The 13,401-nt window shown below is 44.6% G+C and overlaps 2 protein-coding genes across 2 annotated transcripts in view; one reads left to right on the top strand and one right to left on the bottom strand.

The window, feature by feature from the left end:
- Positions 1-2,069: 2,069 nt before the first annotated feature.
- Positions 2,070-13,132, bottom strand: RIDA (reactive intermediate imine deaminase A homolog). Its single transcript, XM_004697463.2, has 6 exons — positions 13,003-13,132; positions 9,099-9,204; positions 7,566-7,620; positions 6,148-6,216; positions 5,582-5,637; positions 2,070-2,618 (listed from the first exon to the last, which is right to left on the bottom strand). The coding sequence occupies exons 1-6, from the start codon at positions 13,065-13,067 to the stop codon at positions 2,562-2,564; spliced, it is 408 nt and encodes a 135-aa protein (XP_004697520.1). The 5' UTR covers positions 13,068-13,132; the 3' UTR covers positions 2,070-2,561.
- Positions 13,133-13,299: 167 nt separating this feature from the next.
- POP1 (POP1 homolog, ribonuclease P/MRP subunit) overlaps positions 13,300-13,401 on the top strand; it is a 32,256-nt gene continuing 32,154 nt past the window's right edge. The window contains exon 1 of the mRNA XM_004697702.2: positions 13,300-13,349. The gene's annotated coding sequence lies outside the window, so the exon portion shown is untranslated. The remainder of the gene's footprint in view (positions 13,350-13,401) is intronic.

Raw genomic sequence — 13,401 nt, 5'->3', positions numbered from 1 at the left:
TTCCCAAAGTGGGCAATACCATCTGTGTCAATTTGAGAGGATTATGAGTGAAGAGGTAGAGTCTAGCCTGTCAATCATTGTATAGCCAATGAGGCCTCTGTGTGGGCATGGCCTTCTCCTGAGGATTCTGGGAACTCCTCTTTTCCTTCGTGGAGGCGGGAGACACTTCTCTCTAGTCAACCCAGAATAACACACCATCTTACAGGGTTGTCTGAAAAAGCAGATATCTACATTTTATCCTGGATTATGTAGTATAAAAGCATTAGTTGCCAAAGGAGCATTGAGTAAGTTTAAGCCCGGTAAGTGTGGGAGCCTATGACCTATAGTTAGACCTCCTAGACTCTGCCTATCTAGAGTATCGGATTTCCTAGTTACTGTACGTGGTTTAAGGATGAGCTGCTGGCTTGAGCTGGACCAGAGGCTTCCCTGAGACTTTTGCTACAGCTATCAGGAAGTTGTATTTCTATTGAATTTAGTACACTGGTAAGTCATGTCAGGGCCTACATCTGTCTCCCTGCAAGAGACAGATGAAGTCACTACATATCTGGATTTAGTATGCCTAAAGCACTCTGATCTGCCTGTGTTATCAAACCATTAATACCCATTTTCATTTTTATACTATTTCGAGTTGGTATTGTCATTTGCAACTCAATCTCATTATTGAAAGTGCAAAGACGTCTTATTGAGCCAGTCAATTTTATCTAAATAGCATCTCAGCTACTTCTCTGACTAGAGGAGGAAGGCATTGGCTTTTGATTTTGCAGAGGGTGGAATTTTAGTTCAGAAAACAGGTAATTGGGGGTAGGGTGGAGGGTAATGTGGGGCTTAAAGGGCTATTTTGTGCTTTAAAAAAGTGGAGAAAAAGAAGGCCAGGTAGGGGGGAAAAGTTTGCTAGTCAATACTTCCCAAGTTATAGATCCCTTAAGAATCCCCATCACACAGTCCTCAAACTTAGTCGGAAAGAATGTGCTGAGATCTGTGGTGTACGTGACTTTGAGGGCTGCTCCTTCCCTTGTCCTTGTTCGCTGCGGAGTCAGTTCCAACCCACAGCAACCTCATGTACAACAGAACAAACTGCAGCCTGGTGCTGTGCCTTCCTTCGCGTCCTGCCTATCTCTGAGCACACTTGCCGCCCCTGGGTTAATCCACCTCATTGTGGGCCTTCTTTTCACGGACCCTCAACCTTACCAGGCATGTTCTGACTCAAAAGGCAAGCCCAATATACACGATGATGTTCCCTTTCCAAGGTTTGTTTGTTCTTCTGGTAGTCTGTGGGAACCAGCTCACATCCGGTTGGGTGCTAAGGGATGGTCATGTAGTTGAAGGAAAGAAATTAGAGATGGACAGAAGTTTTGGGGTGCTCACCTTGTTCATGACATCAGGAATGAGTGGGAGAAGTGTTCTCCTCTAATTACAGGTAACCACACATGTAACAAAGTGGGCAGTATAGTAACCCTAGAGGCCCCTGAGTTCGTTGGGGGAGTAATGTAACACCAGTGTTGGGGGCAGTTAAGGGGGTGTGGCTGTCCCCTCGGCGGGGAGCATAGCAACATATCTGCTTCTATAGATCAAGCTGCTGGGTCAGGTACCAATAGGCCACGTGCTTCCAAAAGAGTTAACTTTGGGAGATATTGCGGGGATGATTTTTAATTAGGGGAATGTGACTGGGATGCAGCTCTCACAATCACGAAGGCCTCCCTCCACCTAGAGCCCTGGTCTCCCAGGCTTCTTAAATATGAGAATAAAGAATGTGTTGTCTGCGCACTCTCTCTTCCCGGCCTTTTTCTCACAGCAGCCCTTGGGATAGTGCATGATTTTTTTGTCAATACCAATGCGCCTGTTCTTTGGTCTTGCTTACTCATGGCCATTTCTGCGTGTGTTTGAAGTGAGGGAGTACCGTGGGGTGTATCAGGCGCAGCTTAGTTCTCAAAGTGACACCTCTGCTTTTTAACACTTAAAGAGGTCTTGTGCAGTAAATCCTGCTCTGATCATCATCACCTGGCTCCAATCAGATTACTCATGAGAAAAGTGCCACACTGGCTGTCAGAGGAATGAACGACACCAGGAAAGACTTGCACATCTTATTTTATTTCCATTAGAAAAAGATTACCTCTATACAATTTTGGTCCACTTTCTTCTTTGCTTCTGCCATTCAGTTTGGATACTTTTATTCAAGTAAAAGCAGAATCATGGATCTGATACGAGTGTAATCCCTCACTGTATTACTAAGATTTAATTGGATTAAGTGTGCTTATTATTTATCCGCTGGGGTAACATATTTTCTACCTATTGTTTCCTGTCACTCAGAGTAACTATGTAATGAGTGAACCTTCGTCCACATTCATTGATTGTAAATAAATGTGACTTACAATACCAACAATTAAATCCATCTGATCTTCAATTCATGTTCAGCTCTCCCCTTAGAGGGAATTTCCACACATACAAAATCATCAGATTATTTTGGTCAAGCTTCCACTTCAAGCATTGATTACAAAAATTAGTGTTAATTTTAAGATATTTTGAAAATCCCAGGCGCTTCACAACACTGGTCCCATTTATAGTCATGCTGATGAGATTGGTCCTTGGATCGCTATTGCTTCAATTTCAACCCGGGCCCCCTTTAAGGAAAGTAAAAAGACAATGGTTAGGTCATTTTTCAGCGATTAAGGGAGCTTGATAACACCTACTAAGGAGCGCTGGTGGCACAGTGGTTACACACTGGCCTGCTGACCATCATAAATTCAGTAGTTCAAAAGCGCCTGCTGCGCTGTGGGAGAGAGATGGGCTTTCTACTCCTGTAAGGAATAAACAGTCTGAGGAACTCACAGGGGCAGTTCTACCTGTCCTAGAGGGTTGCCATGAATTGGCATCAACTCAAGAGCAGAGAGTTTGTTTGCCTTTTGGATAGCACCTACTAAGAATATGGAACTACCAGTAAACAGTACTATAATGATTAAACTATTCGCTATGGGGGATGCCCATAAGAACAGATGATGGGCCAGGGACTGTGCTAGACAATGTCACCTATGTTAGCACAGATAATGCTCCAAACAGTTCTCTAAGACAGGTCTCCCTGCCCCACCTCCAACCCACAGAAAGATACACTGAAGCTCAAAAACCAAAGAACCGAACCCATAGTTCTTGAGACAATTTCAACTCAAGGCAACTCTACAGAGTAGAACTGCCCTATGCAGCTTTCAAGGCTATAAATCCTGACCGAAGCCAACTAGCACATCTCTCTCCCTCAGAGCAGCTGGTGGGTTTGAACCACTGACCTTTAGTCAGCAGAGCACTGAACCACCGCGCCCCCAGGACTTCTAATCACCGAGGCTTACAAAGGTTCATTAACTCATGTCAGGCCACAAAACCAGATGACGGATTCTAACGTGTGATTCCAAGCCCAGAACAGTTTCTAAGACACCCCATAGCCTCATAAGTTTGTTGATAGGGATCATCCCAAGTAACAGTCAATTAAAGTAATGAAAATGCCATTCTTAGAAGATAAATTTTCTTCAGTGGAAATTGCACATGGAAGTAGTCAGCCAGAGCTGCTTTTTGGTAGGAGGGGCTATTGTGAACCTCAGAGTTACAGGAAAAGAGCATCCAGGTAGAATATAGAAAGAATGGTAGTAAATATGCCACCAATTTAAAGATATTTTCTAATGAAAGGTTTAGATTTCTCATAACACAATAGCCAAGTATATTAAATACTGCAAACCTCATAAATATGGCTCAAATTTATAGTCCCTAAATAATATCACTACAATCCAGCTGGGTTTCGTAAATTTTATTTTTACATTTTCTCACAATTTAATTATTCTGATTCTGTTATGTCTATGTGTGTTACCTTAGAGTATCTTAATTTTTTCCCAAACATGTTATAATAGGTATTTCATTTGCTGTTAAAGATATATGGAAACAGTCCAATGAATTAATGGGCCACATGACTATCAGTCTTCACCACTCTGAGAGCAGAAGAACTAGATGGTGTCCTGCTGCCACTACCAACTGCTCTGACAGAGATCACTAGAAGGTCTTGGATGGCGTGGGACAAACTCAAAATCATAAAATGGTTTGGGCTTACTGGCTGGACAGACTGGCAGCACCCCTGAGATTATGGCCCTCAGTCACCTTTCGGGTCTGGAAACGAACTTGCTTCTGAGGCTCAATTTTCAACCAAATAATAGACAATAGTACTGGGGAGGTAGGCACCCATTAGGAAAGGCAAGATGTGAGATCAAAGGGGCAGTATTTACCCAAAGAGAGAGTTCAGAAGGGCTAGGAAAGGTGTGGAAACAGGCAGCACAGAGATGTGGGATAAGAAATATTTCATTGTGGGAATTGCAGTCAATGAAATGAAACAACATATGTACGACAGGTATGATCCAAATCCCAGAACTGCTGGGCGGGGCCTTCATAGTATGTATTTTTCTCGTTAGGCAAGCGTGGAAGCACCCGCCTGAGTTAGTGCACCCAGTGGTGTCACCTGGGAAGGTTCTTTTTGGTCACAGTTAATTTTTTCATAAAAGCAGTTTCACTTGAACCTTGTTTTTTGTGATGACTGATTTAAGAGAATACTGTGAGGCTGTGAAATTTTGTTTCTTGCTTGGGAAAATGCTGCTGAAACTGTTGCGATGTTGAACAGAGCTTACAAGGACAGCACTATGGGAAAAACAAGTGTACAAGTGGTTTTCTCATTTCACAAAAGGTGAATGTCGATGACAAACGTAGTTCTGGATGCTCATCAACTTCCCGAATGGACAAAAATGTCAACCCGTATTGCATTTGGATTTCATTCTACCAGGTCAGGCTGTTAATCAAGCTTTCTATTTAAAGGTTCTGAAAAGATTGCTTAATAGTGTGTGATAAAAAAAAAGGCCTGATTTGTGGCAGATGGGGGACTGGTTTTGCCACTATGACAATGTCCCTGCTCACACAGCCATTTCAATGCGCCAGTTTTGGGCAAAAACAGTATGCCTCTGGGGGAGCGGGGAAAAATGAGGAACTGATGCCAGGGGCTTAGGTGGAGAGCAAATGTTTTGAGAATGATGAGGACAAGGAATGTACAAATGTGCTTAACACAATTGATGTATGTATGGATTGTGTTAAGAGTTGTATGTGCCCCTAATAAAATTAAAACAAAACAAAACAAAAACACAGCATGCCTCTCTTGCCCCATGTGCCTTACTCACTTGACCTTGTTCCATGTGACTTCTTTTTGTATGAAGAGGGCCATAAAAAGGACAGCGATTTGATGCCGTGGAAGAGGTGAAGAAAATAACAAGGGAGATGCTGTCAGCCATCTAAACGGGTGAGTTTAAAAAAATGTTTCCAAGAATGGAATCACAGAATTGACAAATGTATTCGTTGTAATGGAGAGTACTTTGAAGGTAACAAGGTTGCTTTGTAAAAAAATTAAATGCATAGTTTTGGGGAAAGAAATTGGTTTTTTTTTTTTGGTACTCCTCGTATGGGTTGTTGGATAGAAAACTGATGTACCGTGCAATCGTCACACAACGCACACGAAAACTGAAAGTGAGATTCAGAATTGCTTCCGTTCATGTTTCTCCAGGGTACTTACTTTGGGCAAAGCAGCAACTTGGTAAGCAGCTCTAGCAGGAAAACTACTCTTGAAATCTGAATCAACAACAAAAGTTTCATTTTAGCTCTCGGGAATATTCGCATTGCTTGTCAACACTGCATCATCAAGCACGTGGCTACTCTGTGCAGCCTAGAGAAGCAGCTCCTATTCAGACGTGCTCGCTCAGACGTCTGCCCCAGTCGAGGGCGCGTCATGCTTTTCTGAACGGCTCCACTGCCCGGAAACCGAGGCTGGTCCTCACTGTCACCCTGACCCTGCTCGATGAGAGACGAGGTGCTCAGGGTGCACAGTGCCTGAGAACAGGGTGACATAGTTAAGTTTCAGGAAAATGGTTGATTACAATGGGTTGTAGCAGATTCATCCAGGGAACCCAAGAGCAATGTCTTTTTCACATCGCCAGACTGCGCGCTTCCCCAGACAATCTGCAGACACGAGGGCACGTTCTTTCCTATCGGTTATCCCTCCTCCAGCACAACAGGCACTCGGTGAATCAACGAATTCATCTCTTTTTAAGTGGAAAACAGGAAGAAAGCCAAATCACGTACACTGCTTATAGATGTCATTGACAGTCGCGAAGTCATTTATGTCGGCCAGCAGCACAGTCGTCTTGACCACTGGAGGACAGACAGAGCATCGTGACGGTTAGCTAGCGGTCTGATCCCGAACCCAAACCCACTGCCGTCGAGTCTACGCCCACCCGCAGCAACCCTATACAGAGGGTTTCCCAGGTTGTCAGTCTTTTTTTTTAATCATTGGGGGCTCGTACAGCTCTCATCACAATCCATCCATACGTCCATTGTGTCACGCACATTCGTACATTTGCTGCCATCATCATTCTCAAAACATTTGCTTTTTACTTGAGCCCTTGGTGTCAGCTCCTCATTTTCCCCCTCTCCCTCTTTCACCCCCCTCCCTCAGAAACCCTTGGTAATTTGTAAATTATTATTTTTTCAAGTTGTCAATCTTTATAGAGGTAGATAGTCTCATCTTTATCCCTAGTATCTGTTGGGTGGGTGTGAACTACAAGCCCTGCAGTTAGCAAGCAGTCCAATGCTTCATCAAAGGCACCCCAGAACTGACCCAAAAAAGGACTTAGAACTAAGAGCCATTTTTCCAGATTGTTAGCACAGGATATTTTAAGACGCAATAACAATACAGCAGCCCCAAATCCCATGTGTTCTTCAAAAAGATTAAAAAAATTTAAATGTCAGCATAAAATACTGATTCTTAATTTTTTTTTCTTTTTAAAATCATTTTGTTGGGGGCTTATACAACTCTCATCACAATCCATCCATACATCATGTCAAGCACATTTGAGGGAGGAGGAAGGGAGGGAGAGGGGAAAAAAGGAAAATGAGCTGATTCCGGGGACCCAAGAGGAAAGCGAATTTTGGGAATAATGAGGGCAATAAATGTATAGGTGTGCATTACACAATTGACCTATGTATTGTGATGAATTGTATAAAAAAAAAAAAGCACATTTGTACATTTGTTGCCCTCACCATTCTCAAAACATTCTTTCTACTTGAGCCCTTGGTATCAGCTCATTTTTAAAAAACATTCTTTCTACTTGAGCCCTTGGTATCAGCTCATTTTTAAAAAACATTCTTTCTACTTGAGCCCTTGGTATCAGCTCATTTTTAAAAAACATTCTTTCTACTTGAGCCCTTGGTATCAGCTCATTTTTCCCCCTCCTCCCGCTCTTCCCTCCCTCATGAACCCTTCATAATTTATAAATTATTATTTTGTCACGTCTTACACTGTCTGACGTAACGGCTCTTTTTAAAGACCATAGAGGATGTGGGCTAGGTTTGCTTCTACAAATTTAATAATGCAATATGAGTTTGATCATTCAGAGAAGTAGTTCTATCCAAGCCCCATTTAAAATAACTGACGACTCTTGGAATACTTACAAACACCGAGAAAAACAGAAACCCCAAGAAATAGCGATCAGAAAGCTCACCATTGGTGAAGTCGCATCCGGCAGCTTTCAGGATCTCACCCATGTTTGCAAGAGCCTGCGGGCCAACACAAGAACGGTCTAAGGCTCTGGCGTGGTCGTTCCGGGTTCCTGACCTCAGTGGATCATCTTTGCTTACGTGGCAGGAAGACTGCCCAGCTTTTCCCGGCAGAGCTGCTGTTTGGTTTCCTTGGCATGTAATGGACCTTTCTGAGGTGAGTGGGCAGCCTTGTCCCCTCTGGGAGTACAAGCTCGGCCCTCGGGTGCTTTCCGCCAGTATCCACTGAACGACGGCGCAGTCGTTTCTGGGACACCTCACTCCGTTAACTCAAGGACAAGCACGAGTCGGCAGGCACTTAAAGTGAATGTTTTCCTTTAGCGAATACTTGTGAGGCCGATTTTTCTCCGACAGGAGCCCTGGTGGCGCCGTGGATTCCCACTGCGCTGCTACTCCCGGGCAGGTCCACCAGGCGCTCCGAGGAAGAACGATGAGGCCGTCTGCTCTGTGAAAGACGTAGTTTCTGAAACCCAACGAGGTGGCTTCACTCTGTCCCATGGGGTTCCCAAGAGGTGGAATGGACTCAAGGCAGTGTTTTGTTTTCAAGAAAGATTTTTCTAAAACAAATTGTGTACACCGTATACTTGACACTACAGCCTGTGGGTGTGTGTGAAATGAATACACACACACATATATATACACATATATTTTATTTGTTGTCATTTAGCTGTCTCCTTAACTTAGATGGTAACACCTTCAAAAGCTACCAAAGCAAACGCAATGAAAAGATAGCTCCCCACCTCCCATGCCTCCAGTTCTCCTCAGAGGCACCAGTGTCGGCTTCTGAGAGGGCTTCAAACGATTTGTGGAACAGTTTGAAGTCCCTTCATGTTTCCAGACACAGTTAATGCTTATACCCACATCAGTGTATACAGATCTTTAGACACATATACACACACATGCATGCATACTAGCATACTATGCAAGCTGCTCTGGATCTTAGTTTTTCCAGATGACAATTTCTCTTAGAGATTTTTCAATATCAATTCTGTCATATAGATCTCATATGATAGAATCAACCAGCCTCTTTGTATATTTGGTTATTGAGTGGATAGAGCTGAGTTCCCCCTTCAGAGCTTAGAAACACGCTGTGTATAATCTTTACTATTTTTCTCTCACTAAGAAATGCTGACTTTTGTTCCTAAGGTGCCATCTTTTGTTTTGCTAATGCAGGTCAGTGGCCCTGAGAAGCCAAATTTCCCAATCTGGGTGGAATTGACAAGATGTTATGTGATTTTGACAACACAGCTAAAGGTCATAAACCTTTGTCATAAAGAGGAGGGATCTCTTTCTGGTTGTTCAACCATCCATCAAAATTTCAACTCTTGATGCAGAGAAAACTGTCCTGAACCAATCAGGGAGGCACTGACAAAATCGTTCTATCTGGCCAGCTCTATAAATCCGCCAGCGGACTACTCAACATTGCCCCAGCCGACAGCCTCACAGGACAGAGCAGCTCAAGGGTGGGAACGACTTACCTGCTTGGTTTCTTCTACTACCCCTCCTGGCACAAGCTGTCCGTCTGACGGGTTCAGACCCACCTGTCCCGAAATGTACATGGTCCTGTCGACCAACACGGCTTGACTGCAATGACAGAAATCTAGCGTCAAATGGAAAATATTAAGTAGAACGCCAAAAGATTTCTTAGAGCATGAAAAGTACAAATTATAAAAGAAAAAGTTCGTCAACTGGACTTGATTAAAATAAAAAACTTTTGCCAAAAGACATCTTGCAAAAGCTGAAAAAGGAAGTGGGAGATGGGGAGAAAATGCTTACAAGAAAATGTAACTAAGAAAGGGCAGTTGTTTGGACAGCGGCTACACATGAGAACGTTCTAAGCAGAGACCAGGAACACATACAAGATAACCCCAAAATCTCACTGACTGTTCAATGGGGTTTTAAAAAAAAGTGATGTATCCACAAAACAGAATTCTATTCAGCTAAAATGGATTTAACTACTGCATACACCGTTCAATTCCACTTAGATGGCATTTAGAATGGAATGATTCTTAGCAACAGAAAGCTGATTAGTGGTTGCCTGAGACTAGCAATGGGGTTGCATACTGACCTCAAAAGGGTGTAAAGGAATTTGGGGGTGACAGAAGTGTTCAAAAGCTTAACTGTGGTATTTAGTGGGTCCAAGCCTCTAGGCATCTACTAAAACTCACAGATCGCTACATTTAATAGGAGTTCGCTCTGAGTTTCTGTTGGGGTGAAGAGAACTTTTGGAAATATCCTGTGGTGGTAAACGCACTAATCAGCGTGAAAATGGTTCTCGTTTACGAGTTGCCCTTGAGTTGATAGCAGCTCTGTGACTGTGTTTACAGATTTTACCAACAGTAAAATGAAGACAACAAAAAGTCACTGGAGAGAGGGCAGACGGCACTTCCTGAGCATAAGAACACTACCATCCAAGTTGTGGGGCTTCAGAAAATTGACAAGTACATGGTTCTACCTGACACAAAGGGTAATAAGTAACACTGCCTTCAGAGCATCCTCGGCATTCTTTACACGCCATCCTCTATGTCCCACGGTCCATCACTAAATACGTTTGTGATTAGATGTGGGGTTAGCCAGGCAATGATGAACTGGTGTTGAACCCGCTCAAGGTTCTGCTGTGGCACTGCTGAAATGTGCCGAGCTCATCAGTTAATTTGTGCCACCACCACCTCCTGCATCCCAAGGCCAGGGACCCAAAGTCCAACAGATTTGGATTCTTTTGGGCAGGACTCAGAATTAAAACAAACAAACAATGCACTCACTACAAACTCCATGCACATAGCAACTAAACCAGTTTCCTGTTTCCAAAAATTCTTTAATATGCCCAATTAATTTCACTAGGATGTAATTAATTAGTGGGAAAGGGCTTTATTCTTCAACACAAAAGACTGGAAAGGAGCAGCATTTCAACCAGACCATAGTCATTGAATAGCTTTACTGCACACTATGTGTCAGACAGATGGTTGAAAAGAGGGCTACAGAGATAGGTAAGGCTCATAAGTACTTCTTGTTAGCCCATGTATTTAGGCATGCTACAGCCAATCATAGATGCATGCATTCAACAATACATATTGAGAAACTTTGTGCAAGATGTTTCAGGCCATTAGACATATAAGCACATCAAAAAATACTGCTACTAAGGTTCTAGCTCATACATGCATGGGCTTATTCTACATAAATGTGTTTAAACATGTCTCTCCAATCACTGGATGGCTGCACAAAAATTATCCCAGGAATACACTTGTCTTAATCTCGTTAAGGTGCCTTCAATAGAAGGGTCCGGTCAAAACAGTGACTTCCAAAGGAATCTGCTGGGCCATGTACATTCAAGGGCAGAGAGGCCAGCTCCGAAGATTGTGGAGACTCTTCCTTGGCATCCCAGAGGGATGAACTTGATCGATTTTCTCCAAGGACATGGAGCCGCCACAGGGGCTTATGAGGAAGAAAACTTAAGAAAACGGAAAACGGCACTGGGGAGAAATTGGCCAGGAAAAGTGCACTGAGGAATTTTTTTTTTCCTTTCACAACAAAGCACCTGCTCATTCGCTGAGGGTCCCAGGGGCTGCCCTATGAGAATCTCACTGGGAAACCTTACCCATTTATCCTACAGTCCAGACCTTGAGCCTTCTGACTTTTTGCTTTGTTCCTCAAACTCAAAGATCTCTGAGTCCCTCAGGGATGCCACACCTGCCTCTTCTGATGTGGCATAAATGAAAGAGCACTGAAGTCTTGGGGGATGGTCAGACAGATGGAAACTACACTGGCAGAAGCGTTTAGACCTACCTCGATGGAGGCTATGTTAGCAACAATAGCTTCATTTTGGGATATCTTTATTTAATAAAGAATTATATGGTTTTTATAACAATACTTGGTGACCTGCTTTCATATATTTAACTAGAGTCGACCAGGTAGTCTTAGAAATGTATCTTTCTTGTGGTTTGCAATGGATTTTGTTGATGGGAAATGAGCACGGGCTATAAATTCGTAAGCATCACCAGACACGCTATAAAAAGTGAGTCTTAAGACATACATGAAGAACACAGGCAATGCCATGGTAAAGCAGGGGACTGTTAACCCACTCGGTGTGGCTGGGGGAAAGACTTGGGGTTTGCACCCCATAAAGATTAAATTATTAAAAAAACCCTCACTGCCATTGCGTCAATTCTGACTCATAGCGACCCTATAGAACTGCCCCTGTGGATTTCTGAGACTGTAACTCTTTATGGGAGTAGAAAGCCTTACCTTTTCCTGAGGAGTGGGCTGGTGGTTCCGAACTGCTGACCTTGTGGTTAGCAGCCAACTCAACCATCACGCCATGGTTGCAGCCTAGAAACCCCTTTGAGGAAATTCTACCCTGTCCTATAGGACTGTTGGGGGTTGGAATTGACTCAGGGGCACGCAGTAAGACTTAGGTAGATGTGCAGAGGTTGTAACTGACAGGACCCTATAGGACAGAGTAGAACTGCCCCTGTAGGTTCTGACACTGTAAATCTTTACTAGAGTAGAAAGTCTCATCTTTCTCCAGCAGAGTGGCTGGTGGTTTCAAACCTCTGACCCTGTGGGATAGTAGCCCAATGTGTAACCCACTAACTACGTCTATGAGTCGGAACCAACTCAATGGAGGAGAGGGTTTTTTGTTGTTGTCGTTTTGGTTTTGAGCGTTATAAAAATAACAGCTTTCTCTAGAGAAGACACCCACATTTGTCATTTGTGGGAATCACTCCTTAAAATGAAAAGAGGGTTAGGGTATGGCATCTGAAAGAAGCCATTCTCAAAATACGGCAGATTGCAAGATTCCACTTACGAGGCAGCCAGCGCAGGCAAATCCAGAGAGACAAAGGAAGCAGACAGCATGGCCAGAGGCCGGGTAAGGAGGGAGTGAGGAGTGCCTGCTAATGAGTGTGGGGCTCCTTTTGGGGGCAATGAAAATGCTCGGGAATTAGACGGTTGAGAAGGCTGCGTAGCTTTTTGGGTATACTAAAAATCAATGGATTGTACACGGGCAACAGGTGAACCTTACGGTATGTAAATTAAGTCAATAAAGCTGTTCCATAAAGGAAAAAGAAGAAACCAGGGCTGGGCCGCTTCCAGAGAGTTCTGGCAGACACCGGCTGGGCTGCAGCGCCAGGCGGTCTAAGGGTGGCGCAAAGTCCGCGGAGGCGCAGACGGAGCCAGGTCCCCCAGGGCTGCCGTCTAAGTGGCGGGGGTCTCCGGGTGCTGCGGGCTCCCAACCTGGCTGTGCCTCCTTCGCGCGCTGTTTCCTCACCTGTTCGATGGGGTTGGCCCCGACGAACCCCAAGGTCCCTCGGAATGACTCCGAGTGGTCGCAGCCCAGAGCCCCCGCGCCCCGGGCCAGCACTCGCTCCCCACCTGCAACGTTACCTGTAGGGACCAATGGCCCCTGGGGCTTTGGCGGTGCTGATCACCTTTCTGATCAAGGACGACATGGCAAACCCTTTCTGCCCAGCGGAGCCTGAAAAGAGCGAACACCTACGGCAACGTCGGTCCTCCTCTCGGAACTAACTAACCCCTGGCACTCTCCGCCCTAAGGCGCAGGGCAGCGCGGCGGCGCTCGGCATTGTGGGAATTGTAGTCCCGGCGCGACTCCAGACCACGTGGAGGAAGAAGCCGGACAGACGCATGCGCGGACACGCCCGCACGCCCGGAGCTTTAGAGGGTTCTCTGCGTTGAGGTTTGTCATTCGGATCTTCTTGCAGAGCGTCTGGCAGGTAAGTCGGGAAGGACTTCATGTCTGCCGGGGTCTGCGGGATTGGGGAGACC

Source organism: Echinops telfairi, unplaced genomic scaffold (assembly GCF_000313985.2).
Source record: "Echinops telfairi isolate 266 unplaced genomic scaffold, ASM31398v2 ScPeMD7_1;HRSCAF=3_0, whole genome shotgun sequence".
Taxonomy (NCBI): Eukaryota; Metazoa; Chordata; class Mammalia; order Afrosoricida; family Tenrecidae; genus Echinops; species Echinops telfairi.
This window is presented reverse-complemented; position numbering and strand designations above follow the sequence as displayed.

What these genes read in the sequence shown, in the direction of transcription:
- RIDA (XM_004697463.2), bottom strand. Translation starts at nt 13,067, where the DNA reads ATGTCGTCCTTGATCAGAAAGGTGATCAGCACCGCCAAAGCCCCAGGG. An exon ending in TAGTAGAAGAAACCAAGCAG is followed by an intron (nt 7,621 to 9,098) that starts GTAAGTCGTTCC and finishes GTTGGCCCGCAG; the next exon opens with GCTCTTGCAAACATGGGTGA. An exon ending in AAGTTGCTGCTTTGCCCAAA is followed by an intron (nt 2,619 to 5,581) that starts GTAAGTACCCTG and finishes CTTTCCTTAAAG; the next exon opens with GGGGCCCGGGTTGAAATTGA.